At 45.2% G+C, this 23,752-nt stretch overlaps 1 protein-coding gene across 1 annotated transcript in view; it reads right to left on the bottom strand.

Moving 5' to 3' along the window:
- The window catches only part of LOC145345623 (dynein axonemal heavy chain 8-like), a 1,557,438-nt gene that overhangs the window by 46,173 nt on the left and 1,487,513 nt on the right, over positions 1 to 23,752 (bottom strand). The window contains exons 91-93 of the mRNA XM_080193457.1: positions 17,655 to 17,811; positions 12,944 to 13,096; positions 5,186 to 5,375 (exon numbers count right to left, since the gene is read on the bottom strand). Of these exons, the coding sequence (XP_080049583.1) occupies positions 5,186 to 5,375; positions 12,944 to 13,096; positions 17,655 to 17,811 (500 nt within the window). The remainder of the gene's footprint in view (positions 1 to 5,185; positions 5,376 to 12,943; positions 13,097 to 17,654; positions 17,812 to 23,752) is intronic.

The following is a 23,752-nucleotide window of genomic DNA, read 5'->3' as shown; positions in this document are numbered from 1 at the left end:
GGAGTTGGAACAACTTGTTGAAGTTGTACAAGACATTGGATCAGCTGCAAAGTCAATAGTTTTTCCCAAAGGTAGGGCAGTCTAAAACAAGAGGGCATAGGTTTAAGGTGAGAGGGGAAAGATACAAAAGCGTCAGAGGTGCAATTTTTTCACACAGAGGGTGGTGAGTGTCTGGAACAAGCTGCCAGAGGTGGTAGTAGAGGCGGGTACAATGTTGTCCTCTAAAAAGTGTTTAGACAGTTACATGGATAAGATGGGTATAGAGGAATATGGGCCAAATGCAGGCAATTGGGACCAGCTTAGGAATTCCACTCCCTCCCCTACAATTGGCCAAAAAACATGTGTCTCCAATGCCCCAACCCTTACAGCTAGTGGGCCAGGATGGCAGCATGCATTCGGAGTACAGGTAGGAATCAGCCTCGTGTGGCACCAGGGGCAGGATCCCAGTGTGCACAACAATGAGTCGTCATCATCCTCCAGCCTTCAAACAATACACGCAACCATTGACATCCCAGGCACATAAACAGGTTTGGATGTTTCTGGGGCTTAGGGTAGTGGAATGAGAGAGGCTGGAGAAGGATGATATTGTGGTTTGAGGGTGCAGGTCAGTTTGGAGGGGGAACAGCGGCTGCATTTGCTCGAGGTGTGATGGATGTGTGGTTGTTGCAACCCCCTCACTGCACAGCACCAGCTATCAAGGCGTCCCTCGCTGCCTTTCCCTGCCAGATACCTGCCATTGCCCTTTTTCCTCCGGCTCTTCATATGGCAGGATGTCCACCTCATCCCATCGTTGCTCCTCCTCCTTGTCCTCCTCCAACTGGTCTTCCTGCTACTGGGCAATGTTGTGCAGAACGTAGCAAATGACGATGATGCATGAAGCATGCTCTGGGTCATACTGGAGGGCCCTCCCAGAGTGGTCCAATCAGTGGAACAGCATCTTAAGCAGGCTGATACACCGCTCTAGGCTGGACCAGGTAGTTGTGTGGGCCTTGTTGTAGTGAGTTTCTGCCTCGGTCTCAGCACAGGCGTCATCAGCCATGACCTTAGCGGGTATCCTTTGTCACCCAATAGTCATCCCGGGAGCCTGGGCTGGTCTTCAAAGAGCCCAGGAATGTCTGACTGCCTGAGGACAAAACTGTCATGGGCACTTCCTGGACGGCATGCATCGACCTGCATGAACCTCATTAATAAGTCACAGGCAATTTGGATGTTTAGAAGTGGAACCCCTTCCTGTTCATAAATTGCTGTGGTCCTGCATGTGGAGCCCACTAGGTGATGTGTGTCCCGTCCTTTGCTCCCTGCACATTGGGAATCCCAGCAATGGAAGCAAAGCCGAGAGCCCAGGCCTCCTGTGCATGGCCCACATTGAAATTTATGTACTGCCCCACCCGGGCATACAGGGTATCTGTGACCTGCTGCACACATCAGTGCACAGAGGCCTGGGAGATCCCAACTAAATTGCCACTGGGTGCCTGAAATGAGCCAGAGGTGTAAAAATTCAGGGCAGCTGTAACCTTCACATCAACAGGGAGCGGGTGGCTGCCCTGCCCCTGAGGTGCCAGGTGTGCACCGTGGTCTTGGAGAGCCACAGCCAGTGATGGCACACCTCCTCCAAGAGGGCCTCGAATTAATTCCGGGGCCTGTACCTCCTTGGCCTCGGCGTCCTCCGCTTTCTGTGTACCCTCTCTGGAGCTTGCTTACCCACCTCCTGGTCCTCAGCGGCAGCCTCATGCCCTCCTTCCTGAGGGACTGGTAGTGGCTATTTCATAAGAACATAAGAACATAAGAAATAGGAGCAGGAGTAGGCCATCTAGCCCTTCGAGCCTGCCCCGCCATTCAATAAGATCATGGCTGATCTGTCATGGCTCAGTTCCACATTCCCGCCCTCTCCCCATAACCCTTAATCCCCTCTCCTATCAAAAACCCATCAACCCGCGTCTTAAAAATATTTAGCGAGGCAGCCTCCACCACTTCAACGGGCAGAGAATTCCAGAGATTCACCACCCTTTGAGTGAAGAAGTTCCTCCTCAACTCCGTTCTAAACCGCCCCCCTTTTATCTTGAGGCTGTGCCCCCTAGTCCTACTGTCTTTTTTGAGCGGGAAGAGTCTTTCCACCTCTATCCTATCCATCCCATTCATCATCTTATACATCTCAATGAGATCGCCCCTCATTCTTCTAAACTCTAACGAGTACAAGCCCAGTTTATTCAGCCTCTCCTCATAGTTCAACCCCCTCAACTCCGGTATCAGCCTAGTAAACCTCCTCTGCACTCCCTCCAAGGCCAAAATATCTTTGCGCAGGTGCGGCGCCCAAAACTGCACACAGTACTCCAGCTGCAGCCTCACCAATGCCCTATACAGCTGCAGCAAGACCTCCCTACTTTTATATTCAATTCCCCTCGCTATGAAGGCCAGCATCCCATTTGCCTTCCTGACCACCTGCTGCACCTGCAAGCTGGGTTTTTGCGACTCATGCACAAGGACCCCGAGGTCCCTCTGCACCGTCGCCTGCTGCAGTTTTTCGCCCCGTAAGTAATAGTCCTTCCTACCATTCTTCCTACCAAAGTGGACCACCTCACACTTGCCAACATTAAATTCCATTTGTCATTTCCTGGCCCATTCGCCCAGCCTATCTAGATCCTTCTGCAGACTCTCCACACCCTCCGCACAATTTGCCGTTCCCCCAATCTTGGTGTCATCAGCAAATTTCGACACCCTACACTCGGTTCCCTCCTCCAGATCATCTATATAAATGGTAAATAGCTGAGGCCCCAGCACCGACCCCTGGGGCACCCCACTAGTCACCAACCGCCAATCCGAATAGCACCCGTTGACCCCCACTCTCTGCCTCCTATTTGACAACCAGTCCTCTATCCACGCTAACACCCTACCCCCAACTCCATGTCCCTTGACCTTCTGCAATAACCTCTTGTGAGGTACTTTGTCAAACGCCTTCTGAAAATCTAGAAAGACCACATCCACTGGCTCTCCTCTATCCACCGCCCGAGACACATCTGTGTGTGTCAAATGTGTGTAACACATTTCTGTGGTTATCTCTCCATGCCTGCCATTTCCTGAGCCTCCTTCTCCTGAGCCGCCTCCTCTTCCTCTTCCCCTGCTGTCACCATAATGACCAGCTCCAGATCGAGCAAACCAAGATCCATCTGCACAGCAGGGTTTGGAAAGAGCATAGAATGACAGATTTTTATCATTGGCTGCGTAGACCCTGCACCACCCTAATCCCTCATCGGGGCCAGTACCCTCACCTGTGGGTGCTGGCAACACCACACAATCCATGGTGCCAATTAGGATTGTATGAGATTCCCAACATGACAAATGCTGGCACAGATTTTGCAGGTTGGTGTGCAGACATGGGCAATGCGCACCCTTGAGTCATTGCTATGTGTGCAACTGCAGCATCCATTAAAGGCGTGTGTCACAGGGCAGGGATAGACTGCAAATCAGCACCAGATGTGTGCCCAGTGACAGTAGATTCCATGCAGTCCATGTCTGAACCTTTGCACCCCGGCCTGGAGCAGCAGCTGCTTCATCTGGTGCGGCCTCAGTCAGCACATGGTGCGATCCTGCCCCACCCCAGAATACTATGCACTCAATTGAGTCCCTGACCACACCCTGCAGCATGACAATGGCACTACAAGGTGCCCTGGAGGGAAAGGTTGAGGAGGGTGCCTCCCACACTGATATAGAGCACTGTCCTGGGGGGGAAAGCTGAGCAGGACTTCACAGAACCTAACCCAGAGAGCACTGAGGAAATAGAAGCCCCCTCCCACCCCAGATATTTCTGGTCCATGGGCCAGCACCTGAAGACAGCAGGAGGAAGACCATCAGGCATCTCCAGGGCCTGCCTGCAACATCCTCCATGCTCCACTAGCAGCACTTATCTCCTCACGCCAGTTCAAGGCTGCCACACCAGGTTGAGACATTTATATCCCGACTCTGATTTGCTCCAAAGAGGTGGGAGATGTAAACATGGGCGGATATTGGCATGTGATCTCCATAATAGTATGCTAAGGTATGGTTAGTAATGCAAATCAGTGGCATGCCTGTTTTCTGCGCAGTCCCGGCAACGCCATTTTTTTACGGTTGGGAGATGCATGCGGTCGCAAAAGCTCATAAGAACCCGCAAAATGGCCGCCACGCACATCATGTGACCCAATCTGCCAGAAAATCTGTGAGCCATGATAGGAGAATCACCCTCCACTATGTGCCAGTTTGGTCTCCTTATATATGAAGGATGTAATTACTGTAAAGGTGGCTCAGAAGATTTTCTGATTTTCTCAGAAGCTAGGATGGTACCAGGACTAAATGGTTTGAGTTATGAGGGGCTGGATAGATTGGGACTTTGTTCCCTGGAGCATAGGAGGCTGAGGAGTGATCTTATAGATGATTATAAAATAATGAGGGACATAGATCAGCTAGATAGTCAATAAGGTAGGGGGGTCTAAAGAGGCAGGTACAATTTTGTCTTTTAAAAAGCATTTAGACAGTTACATGGGTAAAATGGGTATAGAGTGATATGGGCCAAATGCGGGTAATTGGGATTAGCTTTGGGGTTTTAAAAAAAAGGCGACATGGACAAATTGGGCTGAAGAGCCTGCTTCCATGCTGTAAACTCTATGACTCTGATTTACTCGATGAATACCTTACTTTAATATCTTAATACTGAGTATGTTGCCTTCTGAGAATATGTTATACAGACCCTACTTCCATTGGAGTTGAGAAGAGTGAGGGGTGACTTGATTGAATCATATAATGGTCTTGGCAAGGTGGACATACAAAAGAAGTTTCCTCTTTGTGTCCAGAACTAAGGGGCACTGTTTTAAAATTAGGTGTCACCCTTTTTCAGGCAGAAATGAGAAGTTTCTTCTCTGAGGGTTATGCAACTTTCCAACTCTCCGTTTTGGAAGTTGGTGGAGGTGGGCTCATTAAATATTTTTAAGACAGAGGTAGATAGAACTTGAGACACAAACAGATCAGCCGTAACCTTATCGAGTGGCAGAGCTAGTTCGAGGGACTACATCTGCTTCTATTTCATATGCTTGTAATGTTCACATAAAAAGACACATTTCCAAAGATTGTGATTCTAATTTGTAGTCAGTAAGTGATGCAAAATATCTTAATGTAGCACTACTTCATACTCAATACCATAGATTACAGCTCCTACCCTGGGGATTAAAAAATCCTGTCATCCAAAATACATTGGGCCTGCCCTCAAATATCCAGGTGGAAAATTGTGCGTTTCTCTCCAGAAACTCTGTGAACCAAAATCCCAATGTAGAAGAATCCCAGGAAATCCTCTTCCACACCACAGGGACACGAGCATTGTACATGTTATCCAAGGCATCTGTTAAATTCTGTAACAGAAAAGAGAGAGAGCATTGTGCTTCATACAGAACTCTGTACTCACCCAGATGCCAATAAATGGTCTAAACAAATGTAACCGATTTATTTGACAGTAAACTCACAAGCTTTAAGCATCTCCACATCTAAACAAATGTAGCAGATAAGATATTGCTATGACCAGGTTAGAAGAAGTGAATTGACTCCTCTCTGTCCCACTCCTGGCTTGGTTATAAAAGAATAAAAATTAAATCAAAACTCCAAACAATAGTCATAAGGCTTGAAAATGTTTACTCTGTTTGTCTGGATATAAATCTGGGGAATGAAGCTGGACAGGTGGGGGAGCATCTGAGTGATAGCATCACAAATGGTACAATTTAAGCTTGTTATGGACAAAAAATAGACAATTTGCAAAAAAACAGTTTTAGATTGGGGGATTGGCTTTGCCCATTTCTCTTGCTAATGGGAATCATATTTGGACTCTTTTTTCCTAAATGCATAGAAACAGAAAAATATAGAAGAAAGGAACATGGGGACCATTTGGCTCTTCGAACCTGTTCCATTATTCATTAGGATCATGGCTGATCATCCAACTCAATATACTAATCCTGCTTTTTCCGCATAACCTTTGATCCCATTCGCCCCAAGTGCTTTCTTCAGCCACCTCTTGAATACATTCAATGTTTTGTAATCAACTACTTCCTGTAGTAGTGAATTCTACAGGCTCACCACTCTGAGTGACAAAATGTCTCCTCATCTCTGTCCTAAATAGTTTACCCTGAATCCTCAGACTGGGACTTCTGGTTCTGGACTCTCCTACCATCGGGAATATCCTCCCTGCATCTAACATGTATAGTCCTGTTAGAATTTTGTAAGTCTCTATGAGATCCCTCCTCATTCTTCTGAACTCCATCAGAAACAATCCTAACCCAGTCAATCTCTTCTCATACATCAGTCCCACCAACTATGATTGCATCTGGGAGCTTGCCAAAAATACAGGCGCAATTCTCTCCTGTCTCCACACTGGTAAGATTGCCCCCAGCTTTTTTCAGATAATTGATCTGTGCATTTCCAGCAGATTCTGAAAAATGTTAATATTTAATATTTTGTACAGGAAGGTGGAATGCTGTGCCCTTCCCCATGAAGGTTCATTGGAGGGTGGCAGAGGAGGACACTGTCACCTTCACCCCAGGTAAACTGAGTAGGCAAGGCTTTTAACACCCACCTGAGGATCTCATCCTGAGGAAGGTGCATGCTTGAAAGGTACTAGCAGGTGAATGGCAGCCAATTCATGACTGCAAACCTCCATCCACCTGGGGGAAATCAATCTGTCTGATGAAGGCTCAAGTGATTAATCTGTGACAAGGTCTATCCATAAAATCTCGAGTGTACTGGATACAAGCGGAATGGCGTGAGTGGAAAGTCTCTCACAAGGCAATCAGAATCCTTGTCAAAGAGTGATGTTTCCATGCACAGCCATATATGAGGGAGGAGGAAGACCCATCCTTGCGCCAGTCTTGGAAAGGATGAAGTGTGTGTGACCATTAAAACAACTGGCAGCAAGAATGAATCCAAGAGACTTATTCAGGAAGATCACATGCAGGAAGATGGGATTAGCAAGGGCACCTGGGTGTCTTTGGGTTGGCATGGACTAGGTGTGCTGAATCTAAACCTGAATAAAGAACAAAGAACAACCCAGCACTGGAAACAGGCCCTTCGGCCCAATGAGCCCATGCCGCCATCTTAACAAAGCATTTTCCTACACCTACCTTGCCCCGTGTGTATGCGAATGGTACCCCCATTGGAAACCAGATTCAGGGGAGTATAGTTTAGAGACAATTTGTTAAACCCATCAGCCTAAGAGCACATCTTTGGGGTGTGGGAGGAAACCCACGCAAGCACAGGGAGAATGCGCAAACTCCCACAGACACTGGCCCAAATCCATGTATCTGCACAGCTAGCAGTGATAGTCACTGAGCTGTTGTGGTGCCCGTCTGCTGGTCCAGGATTAAGCACACACACCGACACGAAGTACTAGGCTACTCTCGAAACATCCAATAGCAGCCCACGCATGATCCACCGTGTGCGTGCCCCTCGTTTGAGAACGAGATGGACCGACACACCTGCGGATTAAAAGAGACAAAACATTAACATGTAGTATTACATTTCCAGTATCGTCCCGAGGTTCTGACCCTTTTTAAAACCGTCTCCTATAACCCTCCATCCCTGTTTCACTCAAGAGCCTATCTAAGTAAACCTTAAACAAGTCCAGCGTGCCTGCCTCCACCACCTTGGTAGCGCATTCCATACCCCCACGACCCTCTGTGTGAAAAGCCTCCCTCTAGTATCCAAATTATACTTCTCCCCCCTCACCCTTAGCGCATGACCCCTCGTGATATTTGACTCCAATCTAGGAAAAAGCCTACCATTGTTTACTCTATCTATACCCTTCATTATTTTATACACCTCTATCAGAACCCCCCTTAATCTCCATCTTTCTAAGGAGGAGAGCCCCAGTTTACCCAATCTTTCCTCATAACCCAGTCCTTCCGTACCAGGCAGCATCCTGGTAAACCTCCTCTGCACTCTCTCCAGGGTCTCCACGTCCTTCTGTTAGTAAGGTGACCAGAACTGGACGCAGTACTCCAAATGCGGTCTAACCAACATTCAGTACAACTGAAGCATTAGATGCCAGCTCTTATACTCTATACCCCTTCCTATAAAGGCTAGCATTCCATAAGCTTTCTTCGCAACCTTCTCCACCTGAGTTGCCACCTTCAGAGACTTGTGCACCTGCACTCCCAGGTCCCTCTGCATTTCTATACTCTTAATTGGTCTACCTTTTATCATGTAACTCCTCCCTACATTATTCCTTCCAAAATGCATCACCTCGCATTCATCAGGATTAAATTCCATCTGCCATCTATCTGCCCAGTATACCAGCCTATCTATATCCTGCTGTGTCACCTGACAATCTTCCTCACTATCCGCCAATCCTGCCATCTTGGTGTCGTCCGCAAACTTGCTGATCACACCACGTACGCCCTCTTCCAAGTCATTTATATATATTACGAATAGAATAGGTCCCAGTACTGAGCCCTGCGGCACACCACTGGTGACAGACCTCCAGCTAGAAAAGGACCCCTCCACTACTACTCTCTGTCTCCTGTTGCCCATGATGTGGGTATGCCGGCGTTGGACTGGCGTAAACACAGTAAAAAGTCTGACAACACCAGGTTTTAGTCCAACCTATTTATTTGATAATAGACTCACAAGCTTTCGGGGTTAGCCTGTTGCCCAGCCAGTTTTCAATCCATCTAGATACCTGTTCCTGTATCCCATGTGCCTTAACCTTTTCTACCAGCCTACCATGAGGGACTTTGTCAAACGCCTTACTGAAATCCATATAGATGACATCAACGGCTTGCCCATTGTCAACCGTTTTTGTCACCTCCTCAAAGAATTCCACCAGATTCGTAAGGCAAGACCTCCCCTGAACAAAGCCATGTTGCGTATCCCTAATCAGATCGCAACGCTCCAAATACTTATACATCCTATCCTTAAGAATTTTTTCCAATAATTTTCCTACCACCGATGTCAAACTCACTGGCCTATAATTACCAGGGTTATCCCTACTACCCTTTTTAAACAGCAGTACCACATTAGCTACCCTCCAGTCCTCTAGAACCTCACCTGTGTCCAAAGAAGAGACAAAGATTTGCGTCAGAGGCCCAGCAATTTCATCTTTCACCTCTCTAAGCAGCCTGGGATAAATGCCATCAGGCCCTGGAGCTTTTTCAGTTTTTATGCCACCTAAAAACCCTAACACTTCCTCCCTCGTAATAGATATTTCCTTCAACTGATCTACAGCTCCCTCCAAGACATTACAAGACACCAAGCCCCTCTCCTTCGTGAATACCGACGCAAAGTATTCATTCAGGATCTCCCCGATTCAATGCACAGTTCCCCTCCTTTGTCCCTAAGAGGACCTATTTTCCCTCTAACCATCCTCTTGTTCCTACTATAAGAGTAAAATGCCTTTGGATTTTCCTTAATCCTATCAGCCAAAGCAATTTCATGCCCCCTTTTCGCCCTTCTAACTCCCCTTTTAAGCTCCCTCCTACTCTCTCTATATTCCTCCAGCGCTCTCTCCGTTTCCAGTTGCTTAGACCTAACATATGCCTCTCTCTTCTTCCTGACCAAGTCCTCAATATCCCCTGTAATCCACGGCTCTCTAATCCTGCCTTTCCCATCCTTCCTCTTAACCGGCGCGACTTTCCTGCAACATTTTCAGTTTGCCCTTGAAAGCCTCCCACTTGCCTACTGTGGACTTACCCGCTAACAACATCTCCTAATCAGTGTCCTTCAGCTCCTTCCTAATCCGACTATAGCTCACCTTCCCCCAGTTCAGCACCCTCCCCTTCGGAAGGCACTCATCCTTTTTTATCCTAAAGTAGACGGACTTGTGGTCACTGTTAGCCACATGTTCGCCTACTGCAACCTCAACCACCTGACCCGGTTCATTACCCAAAACTAAATCCAGTATAGCCCCCTCCCTAGTAGGGCTAGTTACGTACTGCTCCAAGGACCCTTCCAGCACACATTTTACAAATTCCTCCCCGTCAGTACCCCCAGCTCTAGGCACCTTCCAATCCACTCCAGGAAGATTAAAGTCACCCACTACAACCACCCTATTCTTTCTGCACCTATCTAAAATGTCTTTACAAATGCCTTCTTCCATTGCCCTCGGGCTGTTGGGTGGCCTATAGTATATCCCTAGCATAGTAATCGCTCCCTTCCTATTCCTCAACTCCACCCACAGCGACTCAATCCTTAACTCCTCCATATTATCCTCCCTCTGCACTGCTGTGATCTGCTCCCTAACTAACAACGCCAATCCACCACCTCTCTTCAACCCTCCTCTGTCACACCTAAAACACTTATACCCAGGAACATTCAGCTGCCAGTCCTGCCCTTCCTTTAACCACGTCTCCGTTACTGCCGCCACACCTAAATTCCTCACGAACATCAAGGCCCTAAGCTCATCTGTTTTACCCGTTACACTCCTCGCATTAAAACAGACGCAATCCAACCCTCCAGGCCCACTTGGATCCTCATTTCCCCTGATAATTTTCCTTTCAACCAAATCTACCCTGTCACCCAACTCGCTCCCGATCCCAGTGCCTAATGAGCTATCAGTCTCATTCTCCACCCCCCCTCCATATTAGATTAAACCCTGCCTAAACACTCCAGCTAACCTCCCAGCTAAGATATTTGTCCCCTCCCATTCAAATGTTCCCCATCCCTCCTGTACAGGTGCCCCTCTCTCACAAATACTTCCCAGTGATCGCTAAAGTAAAGCTCTCTACCTTGCACCAATCCCTCAGCCACACATTCAGCTGCATGATCTCATTATTACATAAGAACATAAGAAATAGGAGCAGGAGTAGGCCATCTAGCCCTTCGAGCCTGCCCCGCCATTCAATAAGATCATGGCTGATCTGTTGTGGCTCAGTTCCACATTCCCGCCCTCTCCCCATAACCCTTAATCTCCTCTCTCATCAAAAACCCATCAGCCCGCGTCTTAAAAATATTTAGCGAGGCAGCCTCCACCACTTCAACGGGCAGAGAATTCCAGAGATTCACCACCCTTTGAGTGAAGAAGTTCCTCCTCAACTCCGTTCTAAACCGCCTCCCCTTTATCTTGAGGCTGTGCCCCCTAGTCCTATTATCCTTTCTGAAGAGCCTCTCCACCTCTATCCTATCCATCCCATTCATCATCTTATATGTCTCAATGAGATCTCCCCTCATTCTTTTAAACTCTAACGAGTACAAGCCTAGTTTATTCAGCCTCTCCTCATAGCTCAACCCCCTCAACTCCGGCATCAGCCTAGTAAACCTCCTCTGCACTCCCTCCAAGGCCAAAATATCCTTGCGTAAGTACGGCACCCAAAACTGCACACAGTACTCCAGCTGCGGCCTCACCAATGCCCTATACAGCCGCAGCAAGACCTCCCTACTTTTATATTCAATCCTCCTCGCTGCTGTTACTAGGCAGCAGCCCAGAGAATGCCACCCTGGAGGCCCTGCTCTTCAGTTTGTCCCCCAACTCCCTGAATTGCCTATGTACATCCCCCCTACTCTGCCTTCCTATGTCCTTCTCTCCTATGTGTATAACTACTTCAGCCTGGGTCCCTTCACCCTTCAAAATTCCCTCTATCCTCTCTGATATGTCGTGTACCCCTGCTCCAGGGAGGCAGACTACCATCCTGGAGTCACGCTTTTGCCCACAGAACCGCCTATCAATTCCTCTGACCCTCCCATCCCCCACCACTATCTCATTGCCAGCCCCCTTCCTTCCCTCTGAGTCATTCTGGCCCTCCTGCCATACCTTTTGTACCCCTGTTGATGCCTTTTATCTTTTATGCTGTATTAGGGCATTATGATTGGCACAACTTAGAGGGCCGAAGGTTTATTCCTGTGCTATACATTTTAAAATTCTTTTTGTTCTTTGTTTCATTTCTATGGTTCTATGTACTTCCATGCATAAGATACATTTGGGAGTGCAAAATCTATTTACAATGATTAAACATCAATGTTCATTCAAGACTACTTAATTTTTCTTACTGTTCTGCAATATCTAGCTGCTTCCCTGACATCCAGAGCAGGGTTGAGGCAGACTGCTGACTACCATACTCTGTTGTCTATGATGGTTTTGTTAGGTGTTTACAGAAAGGAGAGGCACTGAGGGTCTTGGCCTGCTTTAGGTCTCCACTTCAGGGGCAGGTGCATCTCCTCAGGCTACGTAGCTGGAACTGTTATGGTTGGGAACACCTGGACATCCTTGGACACCCTTGCTCCCTCTCCCTTTTGGATGTCCAAGAGCCCTTCCTGCACTCCTTGAGGAGAAGAGAAGCCTGGAGAGAGGTCAATGTCCCCCATTCTCTTCTTGAGTAGCTGCTGCAGAACTGAACCTATGCCTGTAGTTGTGGACTGCAGGATCAAGTGCATCTCCATTAGAAACTAGGTGCTCTGCTGGGCCACATTCTCCGTTTTCCTCGTGGTGACCTAGACGTGCTAACATGCTGGAACCACTATATCAGAGAACACGTAGGCAACCTCCTCTGTCTCGCATGCCACTCTGTTGGGAACCTTTGATATGTTTGCCTAATGTTTCACTGTATCTCGCTGTTACCCCTGCATCTTCTCTATGGATGCTTCCAGAGGCTGTTAGTTGACTCAGATTGAGCAGAGGCCCCTTCTCCAACTGTGCTCCAATTGCCAGGGCCCATGGCTGTCACTGCCTCTTCCAGCCTGGTGTGTTGACCACGAGAGTGTGAGCCCAAGTCAAAACTGAATACTTGAGTCACTGAGCTCTGTGCCATTGAGTTGCTACAGCTGAAAGTTCTGACAGATTGGGAGAATTCTATCCTAAATGAGCATCTGAAGATAGAATTAAATAACTTCAAATATATCTCTATTTTCTTTGTTTTTTTCAATAGCCATATCAAGAAATACTTAGGCTGGACCTAAAGTTAAACGTGAGCTGAAGCTGCTGATATACTTTGAGAAGAATACTGACCTCGCTCATGATAATGGTTCCTTCTATGGCCAGCTGTAAGTCAGTTAGACTGTTCCGAAGCATTGTGATAACCTTCTGCATTCGGTCAATTTCTTGACGCAGGAAAATATTCATCGAATTCAAAATTCCCATTTTTATGAGACGACCTTTCACCTGTGAAAACAAAATGGCTCTTTCAACATGAGAAAGATGTTTCTAGTCACCATTAATGTCCTCTGGGGAAGGAAATCTGCCATCCTTACCTGGTCTGGCCTACATGTGACTCCAGAGCCACGGCAATGTGGTTGACTCTCAACTGCCCTTAGGCAACTAGGGATGAGCAATAAATGCTGGCCAACCAGCGACGCCCATGCTCCATGAACAAATATTAAAAATTCTATCTACTCAAATCCTCTCGCAACGAAGGCCGACATATTATTTCTCTTTACTGCCTGATGTACCTCCATGCTTACTTCCATCGACTGATGCATGAAGACACCAAGGTCTTGCTGAGTATCCACCTCTGCTAATTTACACCCATTCAAGTAATAATCTGTCTTCCTATTATTGCTACCAACATGGATAACCTCACATTTATCCACATTATACTGCATTTGCCATGCACATGCCCACATACTCAAGCCTTTCAAACCGCACTGAAGCTTCAGGTCCTGATAATCTTCATCCCCCAGTATACTTAAGGATTTGATTTATTATTGTCGCATATATTAGCATACAGTGAAAAATATTGTTTATTTCATGCTAAACTGACAAAATATACCATTCCTAGAAAAGGAAATGTGTAGAATGTAGTGTTACAGTCACAGCTAGGATGTAGAGCAGGATCAACTTAATGTAAGTTAGATCCATTCAAAAAATCTGATGGCAGCAGGGAAGAAGCTGTTCTTGAGTCGGTTGGTACGTGACGTAAGGTTTTTGCATCTTTTTCCCGAAGGAAGAAAGTCCGGGATGCGTGGGACACTTAAATATGCAGTTGCTTTGCCGAGGCAGTGGGAAGTGTAGACAGGGTCAATGGATGGGAGGCTGGTTTGCGTAATGGTTTGCACTACATTCATGATGTTTTGTAGTTTCTTGGGGTCTTGGGCAGAGCAGGAGCCACACCAAGCTGTAATACAACCAGAAAGAATGCTTTCTATGATGCATCTATAAAAGTTGATGAGTCATAGCTGACATGCCAAATTTCCTTAGTCTTCTGAGAAAGTAGAGGCATTGGTGGGCTTTCCTAACTATAGCGTCGCCATAGAGAGACCAGGGCAGGTGATCTGGACACCTAAAAACTTGAAGCTTTCAACCATTTCTACTTCATCCCTACTGACATAGACAGGGTGTTGTAGTGGAGAATTTCTTGTTTTCCGAGCTGTGATAGTAAAACTTAACAAAGTTTGCTTTGAAAAAACAACTAGTTTTTATTATCACAAAACTGCATGCAGTATATGGCAGAATCTTGGAAACAGAGTGCAGTCCGCACAAACTGCTGATTCCATCCCAAGACCGCCCCCACTACAAGAAGCAATTCAATAGTTATATCTTTTTCTTATCAGCTTAAATGACTTCAGGAATTCAATTAGTAATATAAGCAGTTGTACATCATTAATTATATTAAGATCCGGTGACCTCCGAGACCCCTCTGTCTCATCAATAATATCATTATCTTGTCCTTTGGAGGACCAGAAAGGTTAAGAACATAAGAAATAGGAGCAGGAGTAGGCCATCTAGCCCTTCGAACCTGCCCCACCATTCAATAAGATCATGGCTGATCTGAAGTGGCTCAGTTCCACTTTCCCGCTTTCTCCCCATAACCCTTAATTCCCTTGCCTGTCAAAAACCTATCTACCCGTGACTTAAATATATTTAGCAAGGTAGCCTCCACCACTTCAACGGGCAGAGAATTCCAGAGATTCACCCCCCTTTGAGTGAAGAAGTTCCTCAACTCTGATCTAAACTGCACCCCCCCCCTTATTTTGAGGATGTGCCCTCTAGTACTGCTATCCTTTCTAAGCAGGAAGAATCTCTCTACCTCTACCCTATCCATCTCCTTCATTATCTTGTAAGTCTCTGTAAGATCCCCCCTCGTCCTTCTAAACTCCAACGAGTACAGGCCCAGTCTATTTAATCTCTCCTCAAAAGCTAACCCCCCCTCATCTCCGGTATCAGCCTGGTGAACCTTCTCTGTACTCCCTCCAAGGCCAATATATCCTTTCGGGACCAAAACTGCACACAGTACTCCAGCTGCGGCCTCACCAGTGCCCTGTACAGCTGCAGCAAGACCTTCCTGCTTTTATATTCAATCCCCCTCGCTATAAAGGCCAACATCCCATTCACCTTCTTGATCACCTGCTGCACCTGCAGACTGAGTTTTTGCGACTCATGCACAAGGACCCCTAGGTCCCTCTGCACTGTAGCATGCTGCAACTTTTCACCCTTCAAATAATATTCCTTCCTACAATTATTTCTACCAAAGTGGATAACCTCACATTTGCTAATGTTATAAAAGCTAACATTGGAAAAGCTATAGTTCAAGTAAAGTCCCCCATAACAACTACCCTGTTACTTTTGCTCCTACCCAGGGTCATCCTTGCAATCCTTTCTTCTACATCTCTGGAACTTTTTGGAGGCCTATAAAAAACTCCCAGCAGGGTGACCTCTCCTTTCCTGTTTCTAATCTCAGCCCATACTACCTCAATAGACAAGTCCACATCAAACGTCCTTTCTGCCACCGTAATACAGTCCTTGACTAACAATGCCACACCTCCCCCTCTTCTACTGCCTTCTCTGCTCTGACTGAAACATCTGAACCCCGGAACCTGCAACAACCATTCCTGTCCCTGCTCTATCCATGTCTCCGAAATGGCCACAACATCGAAGTCCCAGGCACCAATCCAGGCTGCAAGTTCAACCACCTTATTGTGTTTGCTCCTCGCATTAAAGTATACACACTTCAACCCACCCTCCCGCCTGCCAATACTCTGCTGCGACCTAGAAACCTTATCCCTGACCTCCCTATTCTCATTATTGGAAGTAGTACTAAGAGATAGGATCTACAAATACTTGGATGGACAGGGACTTATTAAGGAGAGTCAACATGACTATGTGCATGGTAGGTCTTATTTGACCAATCTATTAGAGTTTTTCGAGCAGGCTACCAGGAAAGTGGATGAAAGGAAGGCGGTGGATGTTGCCTACATGGATTTCAGTAAGGCCTTTGACAAGGTCCCACATGGGAGGTTAGTTAGAAAGGTTCAGTCGCTAGGTATACATGGAGAGGTCGTAAATTGGATTAGACATTGGCTCAATGGATCCACATCAATGGAAGAAGCCAGGGAGTGGTAGTAGAGGATTGCTTCTCTGAGTGGAGGCCTGTGACTCATGGTGTGCCACAGGGATCAGTGCTGGGTCCATTGTTGCTTATCATCCAGATCATTCATATAGATGACAATGTGGTAAATTGGATCAGCAAATTTGCTGATGATACAAAGATTGGAGGTGTAGTGGACAGCGAGGAAGGTTTTCAAAGCTTGCAGAGGGATTTGGACCAACTAGAAAAATGGGCTGAAAAATGGCAAATGGAGTTTAATGCAGACAAGTGTGAGGTATTGCACTTTGGAAGGACAAACCAAAGTAGAACGTACAGGCTAAATGGTAGGACTCTGAAGAATGTAGTAGAATAGAGGGATCTGGGAGTACAGATAGGTAATTCCCTAAAAATGGTGTCACAGGTAGATAGGGTCATAAAGAGTGCACTTCAAACATTGACCTTTATAAATCAAAATATTGAGTATAAGAGATGGAATGTTACAGTGAGGTTGTATAAGACATTGGTGAGGCCGAATTTAGAGTATTGTTTGTAGTTTTGGTCACCTAATTACATGAAGGATATTAATAAGGCTGGAAGAGTGCAGAGAAGGTTTACAAGGATGTTGCTGGGATTTGAGAAACTGAGTTACAGAGAAAGCTTGAATAGGTTAGGACTTTATTCCCTAGAACGTATAAGAATGAGGGGAGATTTGATAGAGGTATATAAAATTATGATGGGTATAGATAGAGTGAATGCAAAGCAGATTTTTTCCACTGAGGCTAGGGGAGAAAAAAAACTAGAGGACATGGGTTAAGGGTGAAGGGGGAAAAGTTTAAAGGGAATATTAAGGGACTTCTTCATGCAGAGAGTGGTGGGAATGTGGAATGAGCTGCCAGATGAAGTGGTGAAAGCGGGATCACTTTTTGCATTTAAGAAAAACTTGGACAGGTACATGGATGAGAGGGGTGTGGAGGGATATGGTCCAGGTGCAGGTCAGTGGGACTGGGCAGAAAAATGGTTCGGCACAGCCAAGAAGGGCCAAGGGGCCTGTTTCTGTGCTGTAGTGTTCTATGGTTACTATGGGCTTAACTAAAAGCTTCATGGTGGGAGACATAGGAGGGATGTCCGAGGTAGATTCTTTACTCAGAGAGTGGTTGGAATGTGGAATACACTGCCTGCTGTGATAGTGGAGTCGGACACTTCAGGAACTTTTCAAGCGGTTACTGGATAGGCACATGGAGCACACCAGAATGATAGGGAGTGGAATAGCTTGATCTTGGGTTCGGACATAGCTCAGCACAACATCGAGGGCCAAAGGGCCTGTATTGTGCTGTATTGTTCTATGTTCTATGTCTATAAATACAGTTTGAACTCAGTGGGCCTTGTAATATCATTTCACCCATAACAGTACAGTACCTCATGTGCCAAATAATCTGGGGGCAGTTTTTTCAGCATACTGCCAGCCAGTTTAAAGACACTGGCTTCTCGAGTCTCTCCGCTTCCTCCAGAACTTTCCTTTGGCTGGATATTGGTGATAGTGTTGAGAATTTCTGCCGCCGTGTTACTCTGGTACCTGATGGAAAAGAGGACAATAAATACAGAAGCTCCTTTAAGACTAGATGGGATTGAGGGGAGTAGAGTCCATCCTGGGAATTATAGACCAGTGAGCCTTACTTCTGTCGTGGGCAAAGTTTTGGAAAGGATTGTAAGAGATAGGATTTATAATTATCTAGAAAGGAATAATTTGATTAGGGATAGTCAACACGGTTTTGTGAAGGGTAGGTCGTGCCTCACAAACCTTGTTGAGTTCTTTGAGAAGGTGATCAAAGAGGTGGATGAGGGTAAAGCAGTTGATGTGGTGTACATGGGTTTCAGTAAAGTGTTTGATAAGGTTCCCCATGGTAAACTATTGCAGAAGATACGGATGCATGGGATTGAGGGTGATTTAGTGGTTGGATCAGATTGGTTAGCTGTAAGGTGGTGGTTGATGGGAAATGTTCATCCTGGAGTTCAGTCACTAATGTGCACTGCAAGGATCTGTCTTGGGACTACTGCTGTTTGTCATTTTTATAAATGACCTGGATGAGGGTGTAGAAGGGTGGGTTAGTAAATTTGCAGATGACACTAAGGACGGTGGAGTTGTGGTCAGTGCGGAAGGATGTTGCAGGTTACAGAGAGACATAGATAAGCCGCTGAGTGGAGACAGAGTTTAATGTGGAAAAGTGTGAAGTGATTCACTTTGGAAGGAGTAACAGGAATATAGAGTGCTGGGCTAATGGTAACTTACTTGGTAGTGTGGATGAGCAGAGAGATCTCGGTGTCCATGTGTATAGATCCCTGAAAGTTGGCACCCAGATTGATAGGGTTGTTAGTAAGACATATGGTACGTTCGTTTTTATTGGTAGAGGGATTGAGTTTCGGAGCCGTGAGATCATGTTGCAGCTGTACAAAACTCTGGTGTGGCCACATGTGGAGTATTGCGTACAGTTCTGATCGCCGCATTATAGGAAGGATGTGGAAGCATTAGAAAGGGTGCAGAGGAGATTTACCAGGATGTTGCCTGGTATGGTGGGAAGGTCTTATGAGGAAAGGCTGAGGGACTTGAGGCTGTTTTCGTTTGAGAGAAGAAGGTTAAGAGGTGACTTAATAGTGACTTGATATAAGATGATCAGAGGATTAGATAGGGTGGACAGTGTGAGCCTTTTTCCTCAGATGGAGATGGCTAGCATGAGGGGACATAGCTTTAAATTGAGGGGTGATAGATATAGGACAGATATCAGAGGTAGGTTCTTTACTCAGAGAGTAGTAAGGGCATAGAATGCCCTGCCTGCAACAGTAGTGGACACGCCAACATTTAAATGATCATTGGATAAAATATGGATGATATTGGAATAATGTAGGTTAGATGGGCTTTAGATTGGTTTTCACAGGTTGGTGCAACATCAAGGGCCGATGGGCCTGTACTGTGCTGTAATGTTCTATGTTCTCTAGAACACTTACAAACTAGAAAACTGAACAATTGGTTGCTACTAGGAAAGTATAATTCCAAGTCAGAGAACATGTCAGTTTTCTAGCTTGTAAGCATTGTCAGACTACCCTAAATCTCTCTGATGGCTTCGTTGGATAATTTGGTGAGCAACTAAATCATATAATGAGGGTCACAAGTGTAATACAAAAATTGAATACTGTGAATGCTGGAACTTTCAAATAAAAACAGAAGATGCTGGAAATACTCAACAGGCCTGAAAGTATCTGTGGAGAGAGAAACAGAGTTAACATTTTAGTCTAATGGTCTTTCACCAGAATTGAAATATCATTAACCTGGAAAGTTATGTGCTTCTTTCACTATAGGCACTGCCCAAATATGGGGTGGGACCTTACAGCCTCTCAAGGGCGAGACTGGAAATTCTCGCAAAAGATCAATGCATATTTCTATTGTCAGACCCTCGCCTGCTTCAATTCTGTGGCTAGCAAGATGGTAGAGTTCTGACGATGGAGTGTTTTTAGCATTTTCTGTCTTTATTTCACAAGTTGATTTCTAGTCTATGTGAATTCATCCAATTTCAAGGAAGGCATGGCTCTGGAAGCTATGATTATCCTCAATCCTTTTGGATTACTACCTCTGATTGCTACCCCTTATTTATTTCTGGAAGGGCATGCTAATTGATCTGGATTCAACATAACTGGTGTAACTAGTGATGCCCCTACGTCCAAATAGCTCTGAGTGCAGCTGATCAGCCTCCTATGAAAATGTGCACCGCATATCAATAATTAACCCATGTCCATTCAACAGAACATCTGCAAATCCTTTCAGGAGAGAGAGAAAAGAGCTTATTATAGAAATAATCTAGGGTGAGAAAAACCCTAAAATTGAAGATCAATTTTGGGGTTTTTCTTACCCTAGATTATTTCTATAATAAGCTCTTTCCATGACTCATGATTCCATTCTATGTACCATTCTCACCATTGGTATAATGAAGTACATTTACTAACTGGAATTTCAGATCATCAATAAGATTCGAAAGGAAAAGCTTTGCTGCTCGATCAACTGCAATAATGTATTGCAGAGATCTAAAACTTAGTCTCTAAAATGCAATGGTTAATCAAACTACTTTGTACTGGAAGATTCTATGAATTGAAATGTTCAAGACTGTGAGTAATAGAAATGTGCAGAAGACCAACTTCCAAAGGAATTATACATTTCAATCCAGTCCTGGCCAACAGAGACCACCAGCTGGATAGGACAAAGGACCCTGAAACCTCTTGAAGTTTTTATTTGTTGAAACGTTAACAATCTCCAGTCTAAGAAATATACCTGTTTTGTCAAAGCCAAGGTGAAGCAATGACTCCCCCAAGCTGTAATAGTGTCTTGTGGTGCTACAAAGCACAGACTGTTATCTCCTATCAACTGAGCAGCAAATCAGAAAAAAGGCCTGTCAGATTTGAATGCTTGCCCCCATCCTTAGTTGTCATATGGAAAATGTGGGTTATTAGAATGAGGCAGCATGGATTTCAAAAGGGGGATTGGTTTAACTTGAAGTTTTTTGAGGTGGTAACAGAAAAGGGTTGCTGAGAGTAAGGCTGTTGATTTGGTGTATATGGACTTTCAAAAGGCATCTGATGCAATGCCAAACAACAGACTTGAGAAAAGTTAAAGCTCATGGAAAAAAAGGACAGCAGCAACGTGGATGCAAAATTGGCTGAATAATAGGAAGCAGATAGCAAGTCGATAATTTTTGGACTGGAGGAAAGTTTGTAGAGATGTTCCCCAAGGGACACTGGTTTCCTGATATTAATGTTCTAAATCTTGGTGTGTTGGGGACTGTTTCAAAATTTGAGGATGCTAAAAACTTGGAAGTATTATAAACTGTGAAGAGAGCAAAATAAAATAAGGGGTAAACTGCTTCACAAAGTGCAGGAGCTGAGGGACCTAGGTGTACATGTACATAGATCAATGAGGTTGCAGGACAGGTAGAGAGCAGTTGATAAGGCATTTGGTATTTTGAGCTTTATTAGAAGAGGTAATAGAGTACAAGAGCAAGGAGGTTATGATAAACTTATACAAGACACTAGGTAGACCTCAGCAGGAGTATTGCATACAGCTCTGGTAGCCACATCTCAGGAAGGATGCAAATACTTTGAAGAGAGTGCAGAATGGTTACAGAGATGAGAAACTTCAGTTATGCGGATAGATTGGAGAGGTTGATACTGTTCTCCTTGAAGAGAAGAAGATGAAGAGGCAATTTAATAGAAAAGTTCAAAATCATGAGAGGGCTGGACATAGTAAATAGGGAGAAACTGTTCCTGCTGCTAAAAGAACAAGAAAGCATGGATTTAAAAGTGATTTGCAAAAGGAATTAATGTGAAGTGAGAAAAACTATTTTCATTCAGTGAGTGGTTCGGGTCTGACAAGCTCTGCCTGGAAATGTAGTGGATGTAGGTACAAAAGAGGCATTCAAGCAGGTGTTAGAAGGCTATCTGAATAAAAGCAACATGCAGAAGAATGGGGAAAAGTCAGAGGAAAACATTAAGCCATGATGCTCATTTGGAGAGCTGGTACAGACATGATTTGATTTATGATTGTCACATGTACTATACAGTGAAAAGTATTGTTTCTTGTGTGCTATATAAACAAAGTTCACTGTTCATTGAGAACGAAAGGAGAGAGTGCAGAACTTAGTGTTACAGACATAGCTAGGGGGTTCAGAAAGATCAACTTAATACGAGGTAGGTCATTCAAAAGTCTGATGGCAGCAGAGGAGGCTCTTTCAAAGTGAGAAATATGCTTCTAATCACCACTAATCCTTTAGGGAAGGAAATCTACCATCCTTACCTGGTCTGGCCTACCTATGACTCCAGAGCCATGGCAATGTGGTTGACTCTCAACTGCCCTTAGGCAACCAGTGGTGGGCAATAAATGCTGGCCATCCAGTGATGTCCATGCCCCATGAACAAACGAAAAAATTCCCTCTAGTCAAATCCTCTCACTACAAAGGCCAACGTATCGGTCTTCTTTACTGCCTGCTGCACCTCCACGCTTACTTTCAGTGACTGATGCATGAGGACACTAAGGTCTTGTTGAGTATCCACCTCTCCCAATTTACACCCATTCAAGTAATAATCTGTCTTCTTATTATTACTACCAAAGTGGATACTCGCACTTATCCATTTTATACTGCATCTGCCATGCACATGCCCACACACTCAGCCTACCCAAATCATACTGAAGCTCCAGATCCCGATAATCTTCATCCCAGAGTACTTAAGGATTTGATTTCATTTGATTTGATTTATTATCGTCACATGTATTAATTAGTATACAGTGAAAAGTATTGTTTCTTCCACGCTATACAGACAAAGCATACCATTCAATGAGAAAATACAGAATGTAGTGTTACAGTCATAGCTAGAGTGTAGAGAAAGATCAACTTAATGCGAGGCAAGTCCATTCAAAAGTCTGATGGCAGCAGGGAAGATGCTGTTCTTGAGTCGGTTGATAGGTGACCTCAGACTTTTGTATCTTTTTCCCAATGGAAAAAGGTGGAAGAGAAAATGTCTGGGGTGCGTTGGATCCTTGATTGTGCTGGCTGCTTTTCCAGAGCAGCCGGAAGTGTAGATAAAATCAATGGATAGAAACATTGAAGATAGGAGCAGGAGGAGGCCATTTGGCCCTTTAAGTTTGTTCTTCATTCATTATGATCATGGCTGATCACCCAGTTCAATAGCCTAATCCTGCTTTTTCCATATAATTTTTGATCCCATTCGCCCTAAGTACTATATCCAACTTCCCCTTGAATACATGTTTTGGAATCAACTACTTCCTGTGGTTATGTATTCCATAGGCTCATCACTCTTTGGGTGAAGAAATGTCTCCTCATCTCCGTCCTAAGTGGTCTACCCTGCATCCTCAGACTGTGACCCTTGGTTCTGGACTCCCCCACCACCAGAAATATCCTCTCTGCATCTATCCTGTCTCGCCCTGTTAGAATTTTGTAAGTCTCTCTGAAATCCCCCTCAATTGTCTGAACTTCAGTGAAAGCAATCCTGACCTAGTCAACGTCTCCTCATACATCAGTCCCGCCATCCCTGGAATCAGCCTGGTGAACCTTCACTACACTCCCTCAAGACCAAGAACATCCTTCTTTAGAATAGGAGACTAAAACTGTACACAATACTCTAGGTGTGGCCTCACCAAGGCAGTGTATAATTGCAACAACACATCCCTGCTCTGGATGGGAGGTTTGTTTGCATGATGAACTGTGCTTCGCTCACAACCCTTTGTAATTTCTTGCGGTCTTGGACAGAGCAAGAGCCATACCAAGCTGTGATACACAGAAAGAATGATTTCTATGGCGCATCTGCAAAAGCTGGTGAGAATCAAAGCAGACAAGCTGAATTTCCTTAGCCTCCTGAGAAAGTAGAGGCAATGGTGGGTTTTCTTAACATTGGTGTGGAAGGACCAGGACGGGTTGTTGGTGATCTGGATACCTAGAAACATGAACCCACGAACGTTT

Source organism: Carcharhinus amblyrhynchos, chromosome 7, assembly GCF_965287045.1.
Source record: "Carcharhinus amblyrhynchos chromosome 7, sCarAmb.v2.hapA, whole genome shotgun sequence".
Taxonomy (NCBI): domain Eukaryota; kingdom Metazoa; phylum Chordata; class Chondrichthyes; order Carcharhiniformes; family Carcharhinidae; genus Carcharhinus; species Carcharhinus amblyrhynchos.
Note: the sequence above shows the minus strand (reverse complement) of the source record. Positions and strands in the feature narration are given on the sequence as shown.